General features: G+C 55.8%; 1 protein-coding gene and 1 long non-coding RNA gene across 3 annotated transcripts; one reads left to right on the top strand and one right to left on the bottom strand.

The window, feature by feature from the left end:
* The first annotated feature begins 365 nt into the window (after positions 1-365).
* LOC106966207 (uncharacterized) lies at positions 366-10,009 on the top strand. Its single transcript, XR_008290640.1, has 3 exons — positions 366-1,050; positions 7,430-9,320; positions 9,558-10,009. It is a non-coding gene; the product is annotated as an uncharacterized LOC106966207 (long non-coding RNA).
* Positions 8,514-18,125, bottom strand: SCN2B (sodium voltage-gated channel beta subunit 2). Of its 2 annotated transcripts, none has more exons than XM_015062315.3 (4): positions 17,858-18,125; positions 10,901-11,067; positions 10,368-10,578; positions 8,514-9,694 (listed from the first exon to the last, which is right to left on the bottom strand). In XM_015062315.3, exons 1-4 carry the CDS (start codon positions 17,925-17,927, stop codon positions 9,495-9,497), a joined length of 648 nt encoding a protein of 215 aa, XP_014917801.2. In that variant the 5' UTR covers positions 17,928-18,125; the 3' UTR covers positions 8,514-9,494. The 2 variants fall into 2 exon arrangements, with proteins under 2 accessions (XP_014917801.2, XP_026892442.1); XM_027036641.2 differs by lacking the exon at positions 17,858-18,125 and adding an exon at positions 17,683-17,757.
* Between the last annotated feature and the right edge of the window lie 4,407 nt (positions 18,126-22,532).

Below are 22,532 nucleotides of genomic sequence, written 5' to 3'. Positions count from 1 at the left end.
CCCCCACTCCTCCCCCCACCCCCCAGCCCCTGCGCTGGCTCCCCCATGCCCTTGCCCCAAGGCCCCTCTCCCCCTCCTCCCCCACAGCCCCCCCCCCCACAGCCCCCCCCGCAAGCGGCTCCTAGCCCTGGCCCTGGCCTGGCCTTGCAGATAACTGAGCTCACTGGCAGTGGTGTAGACTCAGAGACTCAGAGACCACGGGGCTCTGCGGGGAGCCCCCGCCCTCCCACCTCACGGCTCCTCTCCCACCAGCCTGGGATCTACCCCCAGAGGCTGCTTCTCCCACCACCTTTCCTGAGCCGCCCCCCCCCCCACCCCTCGCTTATAAACAGAGCCCCAACCTCAGGACGGCGGAACTGCAGGCGCCGACATCCTCTGCCTGCATTAATTTAAAGTTAAATGCCCTCAAACCTTTCCGCCTCTCGGGTTGGGGCTGGGTGCACGCCATCCGCACAAACTTTTGGGAGCCTCCTTCCTAGTGCGCCTGGGTCTGTTCCCTGCCCGTCCCTCCCCGCCACTCGTTCCCTCCAGCTCCCAGTGCCCGCTCAGCCGCCCCCAGCCGCTGGCTCGGCACCCACTGAAGTTTGGCAGGTGCCGAGGGGGTTAACAGGACAGCACGCACCACACCAGCCCACAGGCACGTGGTTTAGCGGGCCGGCCAGGAGCCGGTCCTGGCCACCGTGGCCCTGCTCCCCAAGCCCACCTCGCCTTGTGGAGTTGGAGTAAAGACCAGCTCTTCCTGAACCCTCCTCACCCACCTCCACTTTCTAAGGGCTCTGGGCACAGGCAGGCAAGGCAGCCACCGCCTCCATGCCACCCATCATCCTCTTTTTCTGTTTTCTTCCAGGTTCTATCCAAACATCCTTTCGGGCAAAGGGGGTGGGGAGCCCCAGACAGATGAGCTCATTGGGAGGAGGAGGGCAGAGGGAGGAGGGAGCTGAACCGTCCTGACCAGGGAGGTGCTCACCGGGCAGTCCCAAGCTGGAGAGGGGCGTGTGTGTCCACTTCCAGGAGCAGGCATCCGCTTCCCTGCAGCAGCTCAGAGATGGGGTGAGTCCCCGGCATCTCTTTATTCCGGGCCACGTGGGGGTGGGGTGCGAAGCCCCAGGGCAGGGTCTCAGGTACCCCGCACAGCACCCCAGAGGTTGTTTACTCACTGCTTCGAGGCTTGCCATGACCCCTGCCCTCCCGTCCAGGGAGCCTGGGGACTCAGGAGGGCTGGGGGCTGGGGGCATTGGGAAGGTTTCTTATTCACTGCAGCCTGGTTGCCCCTGGGACTACCTTGTCAGCTGGACGGCCAGGTGTCCTCCCGGACCCGAGACCCGGTTCTGCCCTGAACGGGGCGCTGAGACAGACGGACCGAAACAGAAATGTAAAGTGGTGTGGAGCCCCAGACGGGACTCCCTGAGTGTTCTGATGCGGTCCCGTTTGAACGCGGTAGTGCAGGAGCAGCAGCTTTCGGGATTTCGCAAGGGGAGGGCCGGGAGGATGTGGGTAGGAGGGGGGAAATGGCAGGGGAAGAAGGTGGGGGAGATGGAGAGTCGGCTCCTTGGAATGAAGGGTAACTTGGAGAAGTTGGAGTGTGACCCAGGCCCAGGAGGAGGGGTAGGAACCAGGAGACAGCTGCCCTGAGAGCGAAGAAGGGGTTTTACGTGTTTCCGGAAGCCTAGAGAGGAGAAGGTGGCCAGAGACCAGAGACCAGAGACCAGGGCTGTTGGCACAGAGCTGTGCGGTCAAGGGCCAGGCCACGGAGGGCGGAGGGGGGGATGTTAGGAGTCCACCGAGAAGGCTTTGCCTCTGCTTCCAAACACTTTTGCCCTCACCTCGTCCATGGTCATTTCGAGGTTGGCTCTGAGGCACCCTTCCCCCACTCGCTCCTCGATCTCTGGGCTGCGAGAGGCCGGTCCTCTGCCCCTTTCTGTCCTTCTCGCAGTGCGATGTGATGCCTTTGGCGTCGCTCTGCCCTGGGTTTGAGTCCTCTGCTATGTTCTAGCCATGTCACCTTGCGTGTAGACGTACTAAGTATAGCAGAACCTTGGCCTCCCCATCTGTAAAAGTGAGAAAAGGATGCATATTTGGGGAGTTGTCCTGAAGATTCAGTCAGCTGACACCCCTGGAATGCTTAGCTCGGGGCCAGACACAGGGTAGGTATTCAGTAAATGGTGGTTATTCTTACTAGTCTAGCCGGCTCTCTCATCTGTTCCCCGCCACCGCACCTCCCCAGCTCTCTCAGGCTGGACTCAAACCCAGCCCCACGACCCTTCCACCCTGTGTGAGTGGGCCACAGGGCAGGGATGGGGAGGCTGAAGCCTTTGGTGAAGCTGGGAGGGCCCACGGAGGAGAAGGCGGTGAAGACTGGCACCTTCTATCTAACAGTCTTGGCTGGAAGGACAGGGGAAGCTTTGCCCTGGCCGGAGGGCCACGGACACAATTTGCGCTTGGCCTGGTCTTTGGAAAGAAGTCCCCGAGGATGCTTGACCCCAAATCTCCACCTTCTCCCAGACTGTTTCTCACCGCCAATAGGCGCTCGCCACCTCCCCTCTCCCCACCATGGATGAATCAAATAAAGATGAATAGGGTGAAGGGGCACAGGGTACAGAGGCAAGCTGGGGAAGGCTGGGACTGAGTAAGAGGCAGAGGGACAGGAGCTGGCCCGTGCATGTCATGTTAACCTTCAGGCAAGCAAGAGTTAATCCTCCTTCTAGCACTTGAATCTGAAAATGAGGCCTGAAGAGGGTCATTGTACTTAGGAGGCATCCAGAAGTATGCCCTGATGTGTGAATCTTTCGACAACACCCTCAAGCTATGCTTGAATACCTTCCGGGATGGGGATCTCATTACCTCCGAGAAACTCAACCCTCTGCACAGCTCTGACTTCCATTGGATCTCTGTCTGTCTCTGCCCACCAGCCCTAATGTGTCACCTTGGGGCACCACGGCACAAGTCTAATCCCTCACCCCGTGGCCACAGACCTGGCCACTGTATCGGCCAAGAGCTGTGACACACGCTTCCCCTCCTGGTGGAATGAACCCTCTTCGGCTGCCACGTGCCCACAGGAGGGGCTCGCAGTCTGTTGAGGCAAACAGCTCCTGGTCCCGTGCCACCTGTTTTATGGGCCAGTTGTCCCGGTTGAGAAGCAGAAGCAGCTGTGGTTGGGATAAAGGTGACTCTGTCAGGGCTGCGAGGGAAAGCCCCTCCCGTGGAATCCCAAGTAGCCCAGCTGAGCACCCAGTGCCCACGTGCCCCCTTCCCTAGCACTTCCTGGACGCTCAAAGGTCATTACTGCCAGAGAAAAGGAAGAAGTTACTTTCCCAGTCTTTCTCCCTTTTCTAGCCAGAGGCCTCCTCAGCCCTACAGGGGAGGGGGCTCGTAGGCAAGGCCACCTGGGCCATCTGAGAAGAGCTCCCGCAGCGCCCTGCCAGCACGGACCCTCTGAGCCCTCCAGATGCCACAGAGGAGGGCCAGGCACCTAGTGGGGGTTGGTGCGCCTGTGTTTCAAGCCGCCCAGGCCCCAGGCCCCCGGGCATTGCCCAGCCCCCTCTCACGGATGGCTTTTAGATACCACCCCCACCCCCACAATATGAGAGGGAGACAAGTCACCTAAGAGGGGCCCACATACAAACCGACATGAAGCCAGTCACGCTATGGGGGTGAGGAACGCGACCCTGGAAACTGGAGCCAGGGGACCTGAGTCTTGGCGTCTGATGATGGGTCATCCTGGGGGAAGGCCTTACCTGGGGAGGAGAGACTCGGTTTCCCGCCCAGGCTCTGTCGCTAGCCAACTGTGTGACTCTGGGAGGAACACTTTCCCTCTCTGAATCTCAGTTTTGTAAACAGCCCTTACAGAAAGCGTGGGGGCCTCTTCTAGCTCAACCAGGCCCAGCGGGGGAGGGGCAGCAGGCTCCTGGGCCGATGTGCCCGGCTGTGCCCAGACTGTGGGAAGAATGGCAGGCCTAGACCTAGAGCCTGAGAAGAGATGCTGTCTTGTCCTTGACCCACCCTGTGGCCTTACGCCAATCACCGCCTTGTGGTCCTCAGCTTCCGCTTCAGGACAGTCAGGAGGCTTGGCCAGACGGTTCCCAAGACCCCGCCTGTCTCTGATGTTGTAAAGATCTACTCTCCCTTCCCGGTCCTTTTGGCCTTCAGGACTTGCCCTAGAGACTCTGAAAGCCCTCCCGCCACCACGTAGTCTCCTATTCCATGGCAGCAGGCCGTGGGCAGGAGGATGGGGTGCCTAAGCCCTGCAGGGGGCGCCAGCAGTAAGTGAAGGAGCCTTGGGAATTGAGAGACTCTTGCACGGGCACCTCTATCTCAGTGGGGGGGGGGGGGGGTGCAGGGAGGAACCAGGAAGCTGGTGACCAATTCTGAGCACCAGAATGGGAGCCAGCCCTTCCCCCACGAGGCAGCTCATTCTGCAACATCACAGCTACCTGCCCCCAGGCCCCAAGCACCCTGGGCTAAAGAACATCAATTTAAGGGAGATGCCTGAGCCAAATCCAACCCTCCCAGGAAGCAGGCCCAGCTCCAAAGTGCTCTGGGAGAAAAGCCCCCAAATGAGGAAGATGCTGACTCCACCCCAGAAAGAACCTGCCAGAATCCCCAGTGCCTTCTGCTGCTCCTCGGTCCACATCCCCTGCCTCAGTTTCCCTATTTGTTAACTAGAGAAGCACCCTCTCTGACATCCCATCCTTGGAAGGACCCAGGCGCTCTGGAAGACAGACATCCTTTTAAAGCAAGGTGTCTTTGGTTCTGTTAAACACCGGGCACCTCCCTTCTGGCTTCTCTCTCAGGTAGCAGCTGTAATCCTTGCCAAAGTTACAACTACCAATATCAGGATCCTTCTGGAATATTCTAAAATGCAGCTGACCACTAACCGCTGGCAAAGGCCTCCGGGTCAGCGGGGAGTAGACAGAAATGACAAAGAAACCAGAAGAAAAGTAGGAACCAGCCACGTCAGCATTTCTTTGCCATTCAGAAAGTTGAGGCTTTTCTTATCTGGTAAGCCCCTGGGCATGTGTGTGTGTGTGTGCGTGTGTGTGTGTGTGTGTGTGTGTGAGAGAGAGAGAGAGAGAGAGAGAGAGAGAGAGAGAAAGATATGCAGAGGCATAAAAACAGGAAGCAGGAGAGAAAAAGACTGAGTGTGTCTGGAACAGTAAGCTCCTGGGCCAGGGGGTCGTCTTTGGTCCTGAACTTAGGGAGATTCGACTGCATGTAAATAGGATAGGGCGGCACTCAGACGGGACATGGACAGCCTGACCCTTCCCCACAGCGATCCTCACCCGTGAAGGTGCATCAGGGGAGTCTCTGACCAGCTGTCATCTATTTTCCCTGAACCCAGAGCAGGCAAAAGAAATGTCTGCCTAATCAGACACAGGTTAGAGAAAGGGGGCAGGAAGGATGGCCCCTCCACCCACGGAAAAAATAACATCAGTGTTAACAGTGGTGGGGACTTAAATGGTTGTCAGCATCCCAGAAATAACCAGGCGCCACCCCCAAGAAGTGGGTGTTCAGCCACCCTGTCCTCAGGGTGCTTTCAGGGTGGATGGAGTCCCCCAGGTTTCCGAGACAAGGCAAACGGGGAAAGAGATAAGGCATTTGTCAACATGGGCAGAGCAGAAGGACCTCGTCCTTGCTGGGGACCCGGCAATGTCAGTGGGGTTACCAGGAAAGGAGCATCAGGGGGCCCCGTCAGGATCCTGGCAAAGCCTCTCCTGCTCTGCACCCCCCCAAAAAAGCCACACTCAAGGGATGTTCAGGGAGACGATCTGTTTATTGTAGCCAATAGATCCAAGCAATGAGACAAACTGCAAAAGAAATGCGGCAGCTGGGCCCCCGAGGACCGTTGAAGTTTTTCTCCCCACCACCCGGTGGCACGTAAAACCTAGAAGGTGCCTAAGTAGTTGGGTTTTCTCCTCCAAGTGCACAAAGAGCAAGAAGAACATTCTATAGTTTGCCTTTGGTGAATCAACTCAAAACATTGAGAAATGATTGTTCCCCTCCCCCCACACCCAGTATAACTTGTGGGGTGGATGCAGTGAGATGTTGTATATTTGTGTATATATAATATATCTATACCTATATATAGACTATGTACAAATGCATCAGCAAGCTTCAATAAAGGAAGACATCAGCATGAGGCACAGCAGGAGACACAGGCTGTCGATCCTTAAGACAAGTAGCAAGGGAAATTTCTGGATTCATCCCTCCATCTAACTGCACCACGCCATTCCCATGGCCTGGGACTGTCTTTGGTGACCTGGCCAGTATTCTCAATTGTCCATCTGCTTAACCTGACCTTGCAAATACTTCCCAGCCCGGCTTCTCCAAGGGGACTTACGAATCCAATTAATCAGCTTTTCCTTTTTATAAATTGGGAATCACTGTGATTAGTCCCCAGCGAAGGGGAGGATAGCTATTTTCAAAGCCAGTTTCAAGGCACCTCAAGGCATTTCAGTCCTGAAAAAATTGTACTTTGTTCTTATAAGCTAAATCCCATGGGTCGGCCAGCCCAGCTCTTTACAGGGGCCCTTAATTAGGAGGAAGAGACAGACAAGGAGTTCCAAGACAACAGGAGAGGCAGGGGCGGTTGAGAAAAACAGGAGACTGGACCCAGCCGAGAGCACAGTGACGGAAACACGCAGCCAGAAGTGGGCTTTGCAGGGAGAGGACCAGCTTGCTGGTAGAAACTAGAAAGCAGGAGAGAGAAATAGCAGCCGTGGAAACATGTCACCGGTTTCCCACCTCTACTCGCGCAGAAGCCCCATTTGGTTCCCAACCTCATCGCCCTGGGGGAGGCAGCTCGAGGAGGCCCCTGGAAGAGATTCTAAGCGGCTGCAGGAGAAAGGGCGCATGGGGGTGGGCACCTGGGGCAGAGGTGGCTCCTGGCCCACCTCCATCCTCTCGGGCCTCTGAGGCCCCACTAGGTCAGGGCACTGCAAGGAAGGAACCCGGAAGTCTGGGGCTTCTTTACGGAGAGTTAGGACTTCTTAGAAGAAACCTAGGGAATCGTGCAAAAACTCCCCTAAATGTTAGGAGTCCTGGAAAAAGAAAGCTGCCCCACTTTTCCGATCCTCGGCACAGACTTTCACTGGTCCTGGGAGAGGAGAGCCCTTGAGGGGTTGCCGAAAAGTGAAATCTGCAAGCTGCAGAAGTGCGTCGCCACCTTGGTCTCAGCTGGCATGGGGTGCCCACCACCCGTCGCTCCCCTCTTCGCTGGTTGGCTCCAAGGATGGGCTGTGTCCGCCTGCCCCAGGCATCCTGGTGGCTTAGCCCACCCCCATTGGCAGTGTGTTGATTGGCAGTTAGGTACTGAGCTGGACTCACCTGACTCAGGCTGTCTGTCCCCCACGCTGTGCCCACTCTTCCCGGTCTACCACCCTGTTCCCTGCGGTATCTTTTCCCCCCTTTCCATCCTTCCTTTCCTTCCCAGGGCCCGGATTCAGGACTTTCTTGCTTCTTCTCCAACTTCAGCCCTGGGAGCAGTGGCTGCACAGGTGGAATTAGATGCACCAAAGAAACCCCAAAAACAAGACAAAACAAAAAACTAGTCTTGGTCCCCATGGGGCTGACCTGCAGTTCCCAACTCGTCTATGGCTTCGGGTGCCTCCCTGGGGCCCGGCACAGTGCCAGGCCCACGGGAGATGCTCAATGAACGGATGCTGAATTGGAATGAATTAAACGGAACCTCCCATATCGTTCTCGCCCCAAATCGGCTATCTGATGGGGAGAGGCAGAGGATGGTCCCCAACACTGTCCCAGTCCTGTCCTCGCCTCCTTTCCTCAGACTCATTCCTGCCCTGGGCACTGACTTCCTGCGCCTCGGTGGCCTCTGAGCTCCTGGAAAGGCTGGGAAGTGCTGAAGAAGGTCAGCCTGGGGTCGGGGGGAGGGGGGCAGGAGTGGGGCCTTGCCAGCAGCTCTGCCCTCCCACTCCACCCCTCCATCCGCCACCCCTCCACCCGGCCTCAATCACAGCCTGCAGCTGCCGCCCTGGGACAGCAGCAGGCCTGGACAGCCCGTCTCCCTCACCTCACCTCCCTCGTGGACCAGCCCGCAGAGGCTCTTCCCACTCAGAAAACTATGGCTCTGTTGGGTCAGACTGGAGACTGAGGAGCCAGAGGAGGAGACGGCGGGACCCTCGGTCTCTGCCAGTTTGAACCTCAGTTTCCCCATTTGTTGTGAGTGGCTTGCCTGGTTGGTCTCTGAGGGTCTTCCAAGGTAGTGTCCACGTCGGCAGCTTCTCTCTGTCTCGCTCCCTCTCCTGAGGCTTAAATAATCAGTCCCTTCCTGATGTGAGTATAATGGCAGTGAAAGTTGGCTCTCCATAAACGCTACTTGCTTCCCCACAGAGGGAGTCCCTGGGGCTGCGAAGGGAGGGAGCGACCACAGGATCTCAGAGGCTCCAGGAGCCCCCTCACACTTCCCTCAGGGCATTTCCTTCCCTGTTTTCTACCAAAAGCCAGCCCAAACCCTGCTAACTGGGAAAGTTTGAAATGGAAGGCCTGAATGAAGCCCCCACTCTGCACATTGGCTCCCCCATCGTGGCTCCCACCCCTCCTTAGCCCCCCACCTTGGCCGCTCCCGGCCTGGGAGGAGTGAGGGTGGTCAGCCTGTGGGAGAAGGCTGCCTGCGGCCAACTCCACTTCACAATGGAGCCCCTGCCCCTTCAGACCTTAGCCGGCTTCGAAATTTGTCTCCTGTTAGTGGGTAACTATGGTGGGAAATGACCGCCACCTGGGACGCTACAACCCGCCCATGGCCCAGCTCAGTGACTCTCCGTACAATGCCCACCAAAACTCCCAAGGGATTGGCAGCTGCCAGAAAACCCCCGAGGCTTCCCTGGTAGCAGCTCTGGAAGGAGAGGGGGTAAGAGCAGAGTTTCCTGGGCCGGGGCTCGTCTCCACCTGCCCCCAGCCCCTGCTTGCCTTCAGTGCCCAGGAAAGGCACGGTCCTCCCTTCAACGTGGCCTCCACCCAAGTGACAGGACCCATCGGCACCCCAGCCTGACTGGGCCACCCGGCCTGGAGCAGCCGGGGAGCACGGCGATGCCACCGCCCAGGCTTTCTCGAGGCAGCACAGGAAAGCCCCTCTGCCACCCGCCGATCCTCCCTGAGGCCCCACCAAACCGGGCAGTCCACAAACCGGGCAGGCTGGACAGCTGACCTCCCCCTCCGCCACTGCCCACCCTCCCCGCCTCTCTTTCCAGGACCCTCACAGGCTTCCTGCCTCCCCTCCGGGACCGGCAGTCCGGAGCCCACTTCCCCCTCCCCCAGGGCCCACGTGTCCCACACCCCATGGCAGGTTTCCCCCGAATGAAAGAGAGGTGGGTCACTCTTGGTGCGGGGTGGGGGACGCGAAGAGAGGGGCTCGGGGGGCCCCGGGTCGGCACTGGGAGCCTGGTTCAAGAGAAGCACACCAAGAGAGGGCAGGCAGGGCACACGGTGCGGGGCAGGGGGAAGAAGACAGGACACGAGGGAGGGGCGGCCGGACCGCCGCGTTACTTGGTGCCGTCGTCCGCATTGCCCTCTCCGTCTGTCTTGCCCTCCTCCTCTGTCTTCAGGTCATCCGTGCTCAGTTTCTGCTCTTTTTTCCTCCTCACGCACTTTACTACCATCAGCACCAAGATGACCACCGCCAGGAAGCCGCCCACGGAGGCGCCCACGATCACCGCCACCGTGGAGTCCCGCTCAGGGGGCTCTGGAGGACAAGAAACGGACCCACTGAGCCCCGGGGCTGGAAAAGGGGGCCTCCCCCGCCGCCCCCTGCTCCCCACAGTATGTGCGGGCTGGTCCCCATGGAAAGAGCCCCATGGCTCCCCATGGAAAGGACGTTGGTCAAAACCAAAATCAACCCAGGCCCTTGACCTCCACGGGCCCGCCCCCAAATCCCCGGGGCACCTAAAAGCCCCAGGGGATGACAGTGAAACGCAGGATTTAAGACCATGGATTTTGAGATCGAATAGACCCAAACCTGAGTCCTAACTGCACTCTTCGTTTATGGTGTGACCTTAGGTAACTGACCGATCTTCTCTCAGCCTGTCTCCTCGTCTATAAAATGGGGACAGTAACGATGCCTCCCCCACTGAGGCATTTTTGAGGATGACCTGGGATAGCGCCCACGTCGAGGTCAGCCCTCTCACGGAGACATAGCGAGGGCCCCACGGACGAAAAGCCGCTATTTTCGGATGACGATCGCGACCGAGGTCGCGGTAAGGACTCTCCGAGACGCGGCCCCAGTCCCCAGGGAGCAGCGGAAGAAAAGCGGAGGCCTCCCAGCCGGCACAAGCCCCAGGAGGGCACGGGCTCTCCAAGGGCGCCCCAAGGGCGGCCGGCTGGGATCGGGCTCCCCGCTCTGCCCACTCGCCCCTCACCTTCCATGAGGACCTGCAGGTAGATCCTGCCGTGGCCCCGGTGGCGGTCGGGCGGGTTCATGATATAGCAGTTGTAGATGCCCTCGTCCTCGAGCTGCACGCTCCTCAGCGTCACGGACACATCGTACTTGCTGGGGTTCCCCGAGAACTCCACGCGGTCTCGGAAACGCTCCAGCTTCAGGTTGATGATCTTCATGCGGAACTGGAGGAACTAGGACAAGGGGCAGGAGGGGAGCTGGATGCATGAGGAGGTGTGAGAAGAGTGGGGGGGGGTCCACCCCCATGCGCCTGTCTTTCCGGAAGAGAGGCGGTTACCTCCAGGTCTCTGTCACCCTCCCGGGCCCCCCCACCCCCGGGAGGCACGACACGCCTTCTGCCAAAGCCCTCTGGAGCAGACAGAGCCCCACCCCCACCCCTGTCCCCGGGACCACCAGGGTCCTCATCCAGTGCAGGGACAGGTGGTGGGACATGGGGGCTTCACTCGCAAGGGCTCCTGCCTCCTCTTTCACCCCCACCTCCTTCCCAGGACTCACCATCTCCTCAGAGCAGTTGCTGCACTCCTGGTAGGTCCAGTTCAGGGAAAACTGTTTGTGGTTCACCGTGTAGCAGGAGTTGAAGGTGCAGGGCAGGCGGGCGTCAGAGCCATTGAGGACGTTGAGGGTGGTAGGTACTGTGATCTCCATGCTCCGCGCTGGAGGCACTGCGGATGAAGCCGCAAGCTGGTAAGGAGTCTGGCTGGCAGGGCTGGGGACAGGGCGCAAGCCTTCTGCACCAGGTGGGCGTGGAGAGAGCTCTGGCAGTGGGTGGGGCCCTTCGGGCTGAAACTAGGGAGTGGGGTCAGGTGCGCCAAGCTCATAAGGGGCACCTGATGTGGCCCTTGGGCAGAGCAAGGCTGGGGTGGAGAGAAACCGACCCGTCTGTTGAGGCTGGGGCAGACAAGTGGCCCTAAGACTTTCCCAGGACCATGTCTTGCAGCCAGTCCATCCGGCTGTCCTGCGGTCCTACCACTGCCACCTGCTGGCTGAAGACCTCGGACGAGGGGCTCCGTTGTGCCGACCCGGCTTTCACCTCCTTCCCCACCGCTTCCAGATGTCTCTGCTGAGCCGAAGCCCCTCCAGTGTCCCCCACGGGGTGGAAAGCCTTGAGGATGGATGGAGACTCAAAAGGCCTTGCTCTCTATACCCCAAGGTCAAAGGTAAGCAGTGTGCCCAGCCCAGCCTCCCTCCCATCCCCGCTTATCCTCCCCGCCCCCCACCGGCCCCTAGCAAACAGGAAAGAAGGCAGACAAGCAGCGGAAGGCTAGAGCCATCCCAGAAAAGTAGGTACGATTCCAAGGGACCAACTGATGGGTCTCCAAGGACAGGAGTCCCTTTAGGAGATGTCAAGCCTGGAAACGCCACAGCAGGGAGCTGATACAGGCTGAGGGGGTGGCCGGGTGGGAACAGCAGGTTTCTGTCACATCCGATAAGCAGCACCAGACCTGGTCCAGAGGAGCTGGGTGCTGGGGCTGAGAAATTTCTGTCCCACTGAGACATCCTAAGCAGAGCAGAGTCTAGGGGGAGGTGAGCGAACCCAGGCCCTTCCAGCCGAAGCTGCAGGGACCCTCAGAGGGCAGAAAGCCTGGGACACAAAATTTAAGGGGGCGCCCTCCCTCAGGATCAGGCAAAGGCCTCCTTAAACCATACATCGTGGGCACCTCTCTGGCCTCACCCTAGTCCTGAACTTAAGGCTTGGATTTTCTACCAATATCGTCAAAATGTCATCCCCAAAAGATTCCTCTTCTTTATAGGGGATAAACAGTGACATTCAGCATCAGCCATTCATTCACTCATTTACCCGATATTTATAAGCCACCCACCACGCCCGCCCCTGCACTTAGCCTAGGCCCTGGGGGACATTGCTGTGACAGGCAGCGTCACTGCTGCAACATGAAGCTTGTGTCCTAGGGAAGGCAACAGACATTAACAAAGAAAAAAATAATAATGTGACTTTAACCTTGGGGGCCAGAACGCAGAGTTAGGATTTTCTTTGGGTGACATACAAAGCTACCAGGGGCCTGGGGGCAGGGAGTCGTGGGCAGAGGGGTGGCTAGGCGCCTGCTGATACAGGAGTAGCATAGACCAGGAGACCCCGTGAGACACGGGGTCCCATGCTGCCTGCAGTCGGCTCGCAGAATGTGGACAAGCCCCTTCACCTTCCAAGCCTCGGTCCCCGGCTCTGCAAAACACGGCTGACCACACCCACCTCCTGGGGTTGCCACGATAATTTTTCAAATTATGCAATGTAAATTGCATGTAAATACATTGATGGACAGTCTGTCATCCTACATTCTCAAATTCTGCCCCTTAAACAGGAAGGCCTTCCAGGACAGTCTCCTCCCAGCAGAGGGCAGCCCCTTGGAGTTCCCCCAGGTCTGGCACACAGCCCAGACCCGGCAGCGGAGGCCCTGCAGGGCCCTTGTTTTTCACGCTGCTGTATAGCACAGACCTGCCGGGCCCCACCACACCAGCAGCCGCACCGCAGCCTGGAAGCCTTCTGTTCAGCCCATCCCTTAGGATGCAGTGGCGAGGGCTCGTGGGCAGGACGCTGACGAGCAGAAAATGCAATAAAATGCTGGCCGTAGAGGTCACGACTGAGCCTTCGGTGGAGGGATTAGGCATGCGGACCCCCCTGCAAGGCCAAGGCTTCGGGGTGTGGGCTGAATACTCACCAGGGGAACACGAGCTGGGGACGCCGGGTGGGCCGGCTGAGAAGAACAAAGCCCAGTTCCCCCATCCCCGCTTTCATCACCATTATGAAAGCACCTAGCACAGCACCGGGCAAGGAGGAGGTGTGCAGAAAATGCCATTGCCACCCCCGCTCTGCAGAGGCAGAGAGATCTGCAGGGAAGGAACCTGGCAGGGCCTTGTCCTGAGCTTACCTCTTATCCGAGGACGGCCCTGCTTCTCTAGCCCCTTCCAAGTTCTGCTACCTTCCCAGGGCCCCCTACCCCCAAAAAGCCTCCAGGTGACCCCGGAAACCAGGTGCTGTGAATCGGGCTGACCTATCCCTGGCCCCTTTCCCAACCCCAGCCCACATCACTCAGATTAGAACTTGAACGCCACAGGGCAGCTCCCTCCATGGGGAAGGAGCCAGCACCCTGCCGCATGGAAGGACAGAGCTGTGGGGAGGCCTTTTCTGGCTGGCAGGAGGGGAGCAGAGGTGCAATGCAGGGTCCCTCTCCCGCACCCCTGCAGCAGGCGCCGGGAGGAACACGCGTGCCCTCTAGTGGTCAGAGAAATCTAGCAAGTCCCAACGGCAGAGAGAGGGATGGGATCACCAAATCAGTGAAAGCCAGGGACAAGCCCGGGCCAGAAGGTGGTTCCTGACTCCAAGGCGCCCACCTCAGCCTGAGTCCCCACCAGGGCTTTAGGCCTTTCACGGATCCAGGCTCCCATTAAAGACGAGGGAGCCGTCGTGCAACAAGGTCAGAGCTGTGAGCAAAATCCTGATAAATTCTGCTGCTTCTGGAAAGTAGCCGAGTCCACGAGGGCCACAGAAAGGATTTCACAATAACAAAGTGCTTATTTACCGCAGGCCAGATGCTGTTTTATGCATTCCTCATTAGATGCACGCAGGCCTCATTAGATACGTACAATAACCCTAATACCACCCCACTTTCCAGAATATGCAATTGAGCAGAGAGAAGTTACGTGAATAGCCCAAGTATATAGCTAGTAAGTGGCAAAGCTCAATTTGAACCCAGGCTGCCAAGGTTCCAGACAGGGGTGAGGGGTTGGGGCTGGGTGAGGGTGTGACAAAGCCAGGGACCAGGCCTCCTGCCGTCTCCATGGCAGACCCCGCCCCAAACTGCCAGCCCCCAGCTCGGGGCAGGCTGGCCAGAGGAGAATGGGCCTATTTAAAGGAACCTCCATACAAGGAAGCCCAGTGCTCCTGGTTGCCCCACTTGGGACCAGGTCTGGGTCTCGTGATTACCAACTCACAGAAAGGAAATGGGGATCAACAGGGGCGCGGTAAGGATGTGGTTTCCGGTCTTAGTTCCAAAACATCACCGGTGCCCAGCCCTCCCCATTTTCTCCAGGGCGCATCTGGGCACCCCAGGCCCCCTGTTATCGACTGTTCTAACTGACCCATCTCTCAGAGATCACAAAAATTTGCTCACCTCCGGCTGAGCCCTGTCTCCTGCAAGGACAGAAGTGAATTCTCCCACTCCTCTTTCCAACCCTACAGCCCCCTATGAGGTAGGTTTATTTTCTTCTTGCTTAAAAGAGAGAGAATGTGTCTAAGTAGAGAATGTGTCCCCCCAACCTTCTGAGCACACTGTCTCCTGGGGCAGCCTCTGCATCCCAGGAGAGTGTGGCACCCAGATCCTGCCTCCTGCATTCAGACCCTCCCCCCTCCCCGTGCCAGGATCTCCCCCTCCACGCCCAGTCTAGCCACCCACCCCCACCCCCACCCCGCGCAGCATGAGCAAGCTGTCCTCATCACCCCTCCGCTGGCTCCCTGTTGCTTTCGGGATCACGCGCAGGCTCCTGGGCACAGCTTCCAAGCCCTTTGCCATCTGGGGCCAACCTAGGTCCTGGCCTCCTCTCCTGCCAGCTCCTGATTCCATGCTTCCTCCACTTCAGTGATTCCTGACTTCTTACTTTTCCCAGCAACTCCACCTTCTCTCACCCCTCCAGGCCTCTTACATTCGTTTTTAATTCCGTTCGGGAAACTCGTTCACCCTTCTACACCCCTTGTATAGCCTACACTTCCCGGCTTATAAGGCATACCTCCGCGGCAGCGGCCCGTCCCTACTGCATCTACTTGTACACGACCGGGAGGCAGAACGGCATAGTGGCCAAGTGGTCTGATCTCAGGCGAGGTGGTTAACCTTCCAGACCTCAGTTTTCTCATCTGTTAAAAGGGTGGGGGCAATAATAGAACCTAACTCCTCGGGCTGCTGTGAGGAGTAAGTGGCTTGCTAACATGTAAAGCTCACAGCTGCCTGGGACGTAGTCAGCGCTTGACAAAGTTTAGCTGCTGTTATTGTTATCGTTGTTATGATTGTTATTATTATGACAGCACCTATGATGTGGCATTGTTATTGTTTATGTGCCTGTGTCTCTCAGGAGGCTCCAGGGCTGATTTTTAGTCATCTTGGTGTCCCTGGACCCAGAACAGTGTGTGACACACAGATGGGCACTCCATAAAAGTCTGCAGAAGGAAGGAAAGGCACTCTCCCCTCTGTGTCTGGATCACTGCCCCCAGCAGCAAAGTGCAGCGGGGCTGTGGAGCCAATGGTCTTAAGAAAAACTCTGGGAAGTCCAGTCATGGGGATTGCTTCTAGCTAAAAACTAGTCCCACCTGTTTCTGTTGTGTGTGCAGCAGGTTGCCCAGCTGGTCCCCTTCCCCGTGACCAGCTGTATAGTCATTCTCACAAACCCTGCCCCTGATGCGGCCCCTCCCTTGTCATTTGTTCCTCCATCTTGGAGACCGATGCCATTACAACCGCCAAAGTTCCATCTTCCACCTGAACCCCTTAGCCTTGGAATGCCAGAGCATACCCCATCTTAGCATCAGTCAAGTTCGAGTTCAAGATCCCCATTCCTGCATTCTCTACCACCCAGGTTCGCCAAGGCTCTAGCTTCCTCCCACCACCACCTCACAACCCCCACTCCCCGACCTCTTCCCTCCAGACCCCATCCTCCCCTGAGACACACCCTGGTCCTGGTCCCAGAGCCCCCTTCCTTTCTTCACTCTCACAAGACTGCTCCCGCCTGCAGGAAGCTCTCCTTAACTCCAAAAGGAGTCACCTGTCCTCCATCCCTGGCTCCTTACACACAGGCCATCCACCCAATTCCTCATCTTTTTGCCTGCACTTGATTGAGATTCTTTGATCAATTATTGTTAATATAGCAGTACCGCTTCTTGAACGTTGGGGGCAGTAGAATTCAACAACTAAGTACCCGTAGTCAGACAAAAGGTTCAAATCTCAGCTCGTCTTATTCTAGTTGTGTGACTTCAAGTTATTTAATTTCAGTCATTTGGTTAATTTCTCTGTGCCTGTTTTGTCATCTGTCACAGGAGGATCATAACAGTGTCTACCTCGCACGATTACTGATTATCGCGAAGACTAAATAAGATACACAGCGCGCGGGTGCTTGAAAACATTCACAAAGTTCAGCTATTATTGAGCACCTGCTTTGTGCCAGACTCACAAAACACACCCAGGCACTCTCCAGTTTACCCATGAAAGAACTGAAGCTCAGGAGGGTCTAGTCACTTGCCTATGCTCATGAAGTAAATGGCCAAGATGGCTTTAAACCCAGATCTGATTCCCAGGCTCGCCCTCTTTGTACTGCCCGAGCTTCCATAACATTCCTGCTCTGTTGTTAATATGTCCAGTAACTCAGCCAAGCCAATAGGCCATATCATACAAGCTGCCAGGGGCTCTGTGTTGTCTCTGTCTAGCACTCTTGCCCAATATCCAACACAGCAAACCAAGAAACAGAGAAACAGAGAGGGAGGGAAGGAGGGAGGGAAGGAAGAAGGGAGGGAGGGAGGGAAGAAGAGGGATTTTGCGATTGGGAATATCCCCACTGACAATCCTTGGACTTGACCAACTGCTACACCAGCAATGAGTAAGTTTAGGAGCAAGAATGAAACTACCCACAAAGCAGGCTTGCAAATAACTTTGGAGCCCACCTCCTCACCAGGAAGTCATGAGGGGTCAAGTAAGAAATTAACATTTGGATCACTTGACATGGCAGTCTCCAAGGCTGGGCTGGTCTTGAAGCCACACTCAGCCCATGAGTTCCTTTTTTTTTTCCTTTTCTTCTTCTTTTTCTTTTTTTCCTGATTCCTTCACCTGACCCCTCCCCCACTCCATCTGGCCCAAGTCAGAGGCCACCATCAGCTTCAGAAAGTGTCTCCCCAATACAGAGACCATACCCCGAGCCAACTTGCCACCTGCACCCCCACACATTTCAACAAATCAATGGTACAGATTTCCAGGAAACAAGACCCAGACTCAACTTTCTACCCCCAGCTCCCCCAAGCATTCTTTCCTAATATCCTAAATCCACCAGCTTCCAAAGATCAAGGTCCACAAAAGAAGCCCCTTAAGGGAGCATTAAGGCCCAGGACCCCACATTTGCAGCAGCTGAAAAAAAATCCACGAGGAGACTTGGCAGATCAACCTATCTTTTGCCCCCACCCCCACATAAGTCCGTTTTAGGGAAATCCAAAGAAAAACCACCCCCTGTGATAACTGTCACCCCCAAGGAACACTCAGATCCCCCGACCCAACATTTCTGTGGCCAAGTCACACCCGCGTTATGCAGTCCTCAGCAATGTCTCCCCCGGTCCCCCGGTACCTCCCTTCCCAAGGACAAGAAGGGAAACTCAAGCAATGTCTTCTTTTCTGCCCCCCAACCCCCACCCTCTTCCAGCTGCGGCTACACTTCTGGACCCTCAGGAGCATGCAAATGTGTCGTCTAACTTACCCAAAGAGAAAAAGAGACTGAGCCCCGTGAGACTGAAGGCAGGGCGAGGTAGCCAGGCATCTCTGTGCATTTTCAGAGACTGAGATGTTAGTCGGGTGGGATATGGGAGAGGGTGTTTTGAGGGGCCGAGGGCTACAAGGGAGGAATGGTTAGATGCTAAAAAAAAATGCACAGATGTACTTCAAAGACACATACAACATTAAGGAAGCTTTATTTCCATCTCTCTAATATGGCCGGCTTATATGTTGCTGCTAAAAAGAGAGAGGGAGTGTGTAAGGGAGAGAGAAAAAAGGGGGATGGAGTAAATTTTGTGGTTGGTGGATTTTGAAAAGCAGGTGGGAGGGCATAAAAAAAAAGTCTTTCTGAAAAGGACAAAGTTCCCAGGAATTTTTCCCCTCAAAAACAAGAACTAAAGCAAATCCTGCTTTTCTTCTTCTTCTTCTTCTCCTCCTGAATGATTGTTGGGTTTTGAAAGCTGTTAGAGGAGCTCATTCATTTCAAAACTGCTGTAAAGGGGGGAACTCTTTTTGTCATTTAAAGACACCCAAAAAAGGACATGTTTGTTTTGTGTTATTTGGAAAGGGTTCAGGGAAGTGAGTTGGAGAGACTTTCAGGAAGTAAGGGCTTCCTCATTTTTCTACCATTTCCACTGAAAACAGAACATGTCAAAACAGGCTGATGCAAAACCACCTGAGACTTTAAAATCCAATGTAATACAAACCTTTGGGAATCCTGATATCCGATCAAATCAACAGTGAAAAGACATTTTTTGACACAATTGGGAAAAAATAAATAGGGACAGGGTATTAAATTATATTAATAACAATTCTTGGAGCTCCTGCATGGCTCAGTCGGTTGGGCGTCCGACTTCGGCTCAGGTCATGATCTCACAGTTCGTGGGTTCAAGCCCCGCATCAGGCTCTGTGCTGACAGCTCAGAGCCTGGAGCCTGTTTCGGGTTCTGTGTCTCCTTCTCTCTCTGCCCCTCCCCTGTTCACGCTCTGCCTCTGTCTTAAGAATAAATAAACATTAAAACAAATTTTTTTAAATAATAATAATTCTTAATTTTGTTGAACGTGGTAACAATATTGTGGTTTTGTTCTCGCACATCTTTATCTGTTATACATACTGGAGTGTTTATAGGTGAAATGATACGGTGACTGGAATTTGCTTTAAGATACACCAGGGGAAGAAAAGTGGGGGAGGTGACACAAGACAGGACATTGCTGTTGATTATTGAAACCGGCGACCGTTGCAAAGGGCTCATTGTACAGGTCTCTCTTCTGATGTGTCTGTTTGAAAACTTTTGGAAAAGGAAGGCAGAAATCAACAAGGAGGAGAACTTGGGGTGAAGTCCCAAGATGGCCCTGAACACAGCAGGTGGCCCCAGCTCTTCTGGGGAGACATTTAAGTAGAACAAAGACTCCTGTGTGGCAGTCCCTCACACTTGTGATGGGCCATTGGGCCATGGGCAAGAGGAAGCAATTAAAATCCTTATGCACTAATTCTGTGCCAAGAACTTTACATGTGACATCTCAACTGAACTGTAACTCTGGGCCAGGTGATTTCTTCTTCTCTTTTTTTCACTGTAAATCAGGAAACTGATGATGTGGGAAACAGAGGCAGAAGGAAATGGCAGATAAAATGAAATGTCCTGGGGCTGCCGGGGTGGCTCAGTCGGGTTGAGCATCCAACTCTTGATTTTGGTCATGATCTCACAGTTCACGGGATCCAGCCCCACACAGGGCTGCACACTGACAGCACGGAGCCTGCTCGGGATTCTCTCTCTCCCTCTCTCTCTGCCCCTCCCCTGCTAGCGCTCTGTCTCTCAGAATAAATACATTAAAAAAATTAAATTCCCTTATAACCTGCAGCCCATTGATAAATACTTGAGGCAGGCGGAGTAGAACATGCCTCCAGGAACTCCCTTCTGTCTTAAGGTTCATGCTTTGCTAGAGGGAAAAACGACCTGAGCTTAACAATAGCTAGGCCTCCCCTCTCCTGTGAGTCTTCTTTAGTATATAAACTTTGGAAACTCCCCCTTGCCTTTGCCTCCCCTGGCTCCCAAGTCTATAATCAGTCTCTCCTCACGGTCCCGGGGCAGCTCTTTCTGCCCAGGGTCCCGTCCCCGTGCTTTAACGGAGTCACATTTTCTGGCACCGAAGACGTCTCGAGAATTCTTTCTTGGCCATCAGCTCTGGACTGCCACCTGTCCCAGGCCCCGTCGCTGCGGCGGACAGAACCGAACCCACCCCAGTTTACGTATGGCCGTCAAGGGCAGAGGCAGAGGCAGGACGCAAGCTGAGGCCTGTGTGAAACACTGGGTTCTCCCGGTACTCTACACGGCCCACGGCGGAGACGCAAGTCCTTCTCTCGGGTTGTTCAGAGGCGCAGGGAAGAGAAGAGCGAAGACCGAAAGGGACGTAGCAAGGAACCTTTGCATAGGATGCAAGAGGAAGGTGCGCCAAGCAGGGTGTGGAGGAACCGAATGGGAGCTCGGAGCAGCGCTTGGCTCATGAGCGGACACTCCACACACGGGTGACGCAAAGCTGCCCAGGAGCCCGCCTGAACGAATGAACGAGTGACCGAATGAATGAAGGAACAAGCGAGCGAACGACCGAGTGAATGGATTGGAAGAGGAAATGGGGAAAAGCAGACATCATCGTGAAGGCAGGAAAATCTAGCCGCAGCCGCTAGGCTGGGAGAGGCCAGGTGGCCAGGGTTGGGTGCCAGTCACTGGAGGCAGAGGGGTAGAGAGAGAGGAGGGGCGGCCTAGGGAAAACTGTCCTCCAGTGGCCACGGCCGGTCCCCATCCCTGCTGCCCTCTGGCCCTGGGCCTCCTTGCTGCAGCAGCCGGGCTCCCAGGTGTGCCGGGAGGGAGAGGAGGGAGAGACCTCGCCACCAGCCTGGGCCCTGCCACCGGCCCGGCCCACCGCTCTGCCGTCCCGGTCTGTGTCTTCGGAACAGCCACTCAGCCACCCGTGCTGCCGCAGGCACATGTCAGCCAGAGAGTTTTGGTTTGACGTAGCCGGCCTCCTCCTTTTCCTTAATGCAGTCGAGGGAGCCCAGAGGCTCAGGGAAGCAGCTTACTCGGCTCATTGGGTCTCACACAGGGACCAGAAACTTCTATCCTGGCTGGGGACATAAGATAAGACACGACTCTCTGCTTCTCTCCAAAATGTGGCTAAGAGAAACCAGGTGCGTGATTTATAACAGGACGGCCTTTGAGCGACTCACTCCTCCAGGACTCAGGGTCAAACGATCAGGGGGGCAGTGGCCTGTGGCAGGGTCCCGCGGGAGGAGACAGACCTGGCAACCGTTCATGGCTCACTCGGGCCTCCCAATGCCCATTTGCTCCAAAAGCGTAAAGCTTCCCCAGGAGCCAGTAAAAGGCTGGGAAGCTGAAACTCAAAAGAGGTATTTTGCAGAGTATAGACACCAGTATCAAAGATGGGCTATTTGAGGAGTGAAGCCCTGCTTTTGGCATTTCTACCCGGTGCCATTTACCCCTAACTTTTTGCTGGACAACACCCAATCACCTACCCTGCTGGGAGAAGCAGTGTTCTAAATAACCCAAAGGAAGGTGGTTTCCTTTCGCCCTTGGAATGCCTCACTGAGGCTACAGAGAGCCTCCCTAAGTAGTTCGCCTGAAAGCCTGACTTCTCGAAGTGTGGTTGGTCCTTGAACCGGCACCCTCAGCATCACATGGGAGCTCCTTAGAAATGCAGACTCCCAGGCCGCACCTCACACCCAAGAAACCACAATCTGCATTTTTAATAAGATCTCCGGGTGATTCTTGAGCACATTGAAGTCTTGACTTCAACTCGTATTAAAAGGTTGGCATCCCGTGAGCCATGGGCGGTGAGAAGCCAGGTTCGGGGGTTGGGGAGAAGGGATTGGTAAGCAGGGACAAGCTTAGGAGGAAATGCTGGTCTCAGGATCTGCAGAGCACCCAGCTGCCCATTGAGAAACCACCAAGGAAGGGACTCATCGTTACTCACCTCTCTTCTCCGCCCCGTGCCCTTCTGCAGCCATTGCACACCAGGTGGTTTCTCTGACCCAGGACTTCACACCTTGGTGTCCTTGCCTTCGCTGTCTCCTCTTCCCGGAATGCCCTTCCTCTCTGGTCTGTTCAGCCACCTCCTAGTCTTTCTTCAAAAAGCGGCTACCAACTCACCCACTCTTTGTCTTCTTCGTACCTCTTCTCTCTACGCAGAGACGTAGGACGTAGAGACGTGGACGCCTGTGACGCGGGGTACATTCACTCGTTTGTTTGTCAACTCTCTCGCTCAGCAAACTCAAATATCTATTCAGTGTCCCCCACGTACTAGGACTAGAAGCTAGAGACTCCGACATGAATGAGATACAGCTCACCCTCGGAGAGCTCACGTTCTAGATAGGGAGACAAAGGTATAAGCGCCCCTCTCCAGGGGGCACAGGAACAAAGGCACGCCTGGTATTGCCTGGGTGTCAGAAAATATTGTCACCTTTTATTTACACATCTTACCCCCCCAACTAAACTACAGCTCTTTAAGGACAGGGACTGGGTCTTATTTAGAGTTTGAGCTAAGCCTCTACTGGTCCCTGAGCACATGAGAATAAATGTCTACATCTGGGGAAAGGGCAGAAACTCCGTCAGCCAGAACTTATGCGGCCAAGGCATGGCAGGACCCGAA

Source organism: Acinonyx jubatus, chromosome D1, assembly GCF_027475565.1.
Source record: "Acinonyx jubatus isolate Ajub_Pintada_27869175 chromosome D1, VMU_Ajub_asm_v1.0, whole genome shotgun sequence".
In the NCBI taxonomy this organism is placed as follows: domain Eukaryota; kingdom Metazoa; phylum Chordata; class Mammalia; order Carnivora; family Felidae; genus Acinonyx; species Acinonyx jubatus.
Note: the sequence above shows the minus strand (reverse complement) of the source record. Positions and strands in the feature narration are given on the sequence as shown.

What these genes read in the sequence shown, in the direction of transcription:
- SCN2B (XM_015062315.3), bottom strand. Translation starts at nt 17,927, where the DNA reads ATGCACAGAGATGCCTGGCTACCTCGCCCTGCCTTCAGTCTCACGGGG. An exon ending in CAGTCTCTTTTTCTCTTTGG is followed by an intron (nt 11,068 to 17,857) that starts GTAAGTTAGACG and finishes CTTCATCCGCAG; the next exon opens with TGCCTCCAGCGCGGAGCATG. An exon ending in GCAACTGCTCTGAGGAGATG is followed by an intron (nt 10,579 to 10,900) that starts GTGAGTCCTGGG and finishes CCCTTGTCCTAG; the next exon opens with TTCCTCCAGTTCCGCATGAA.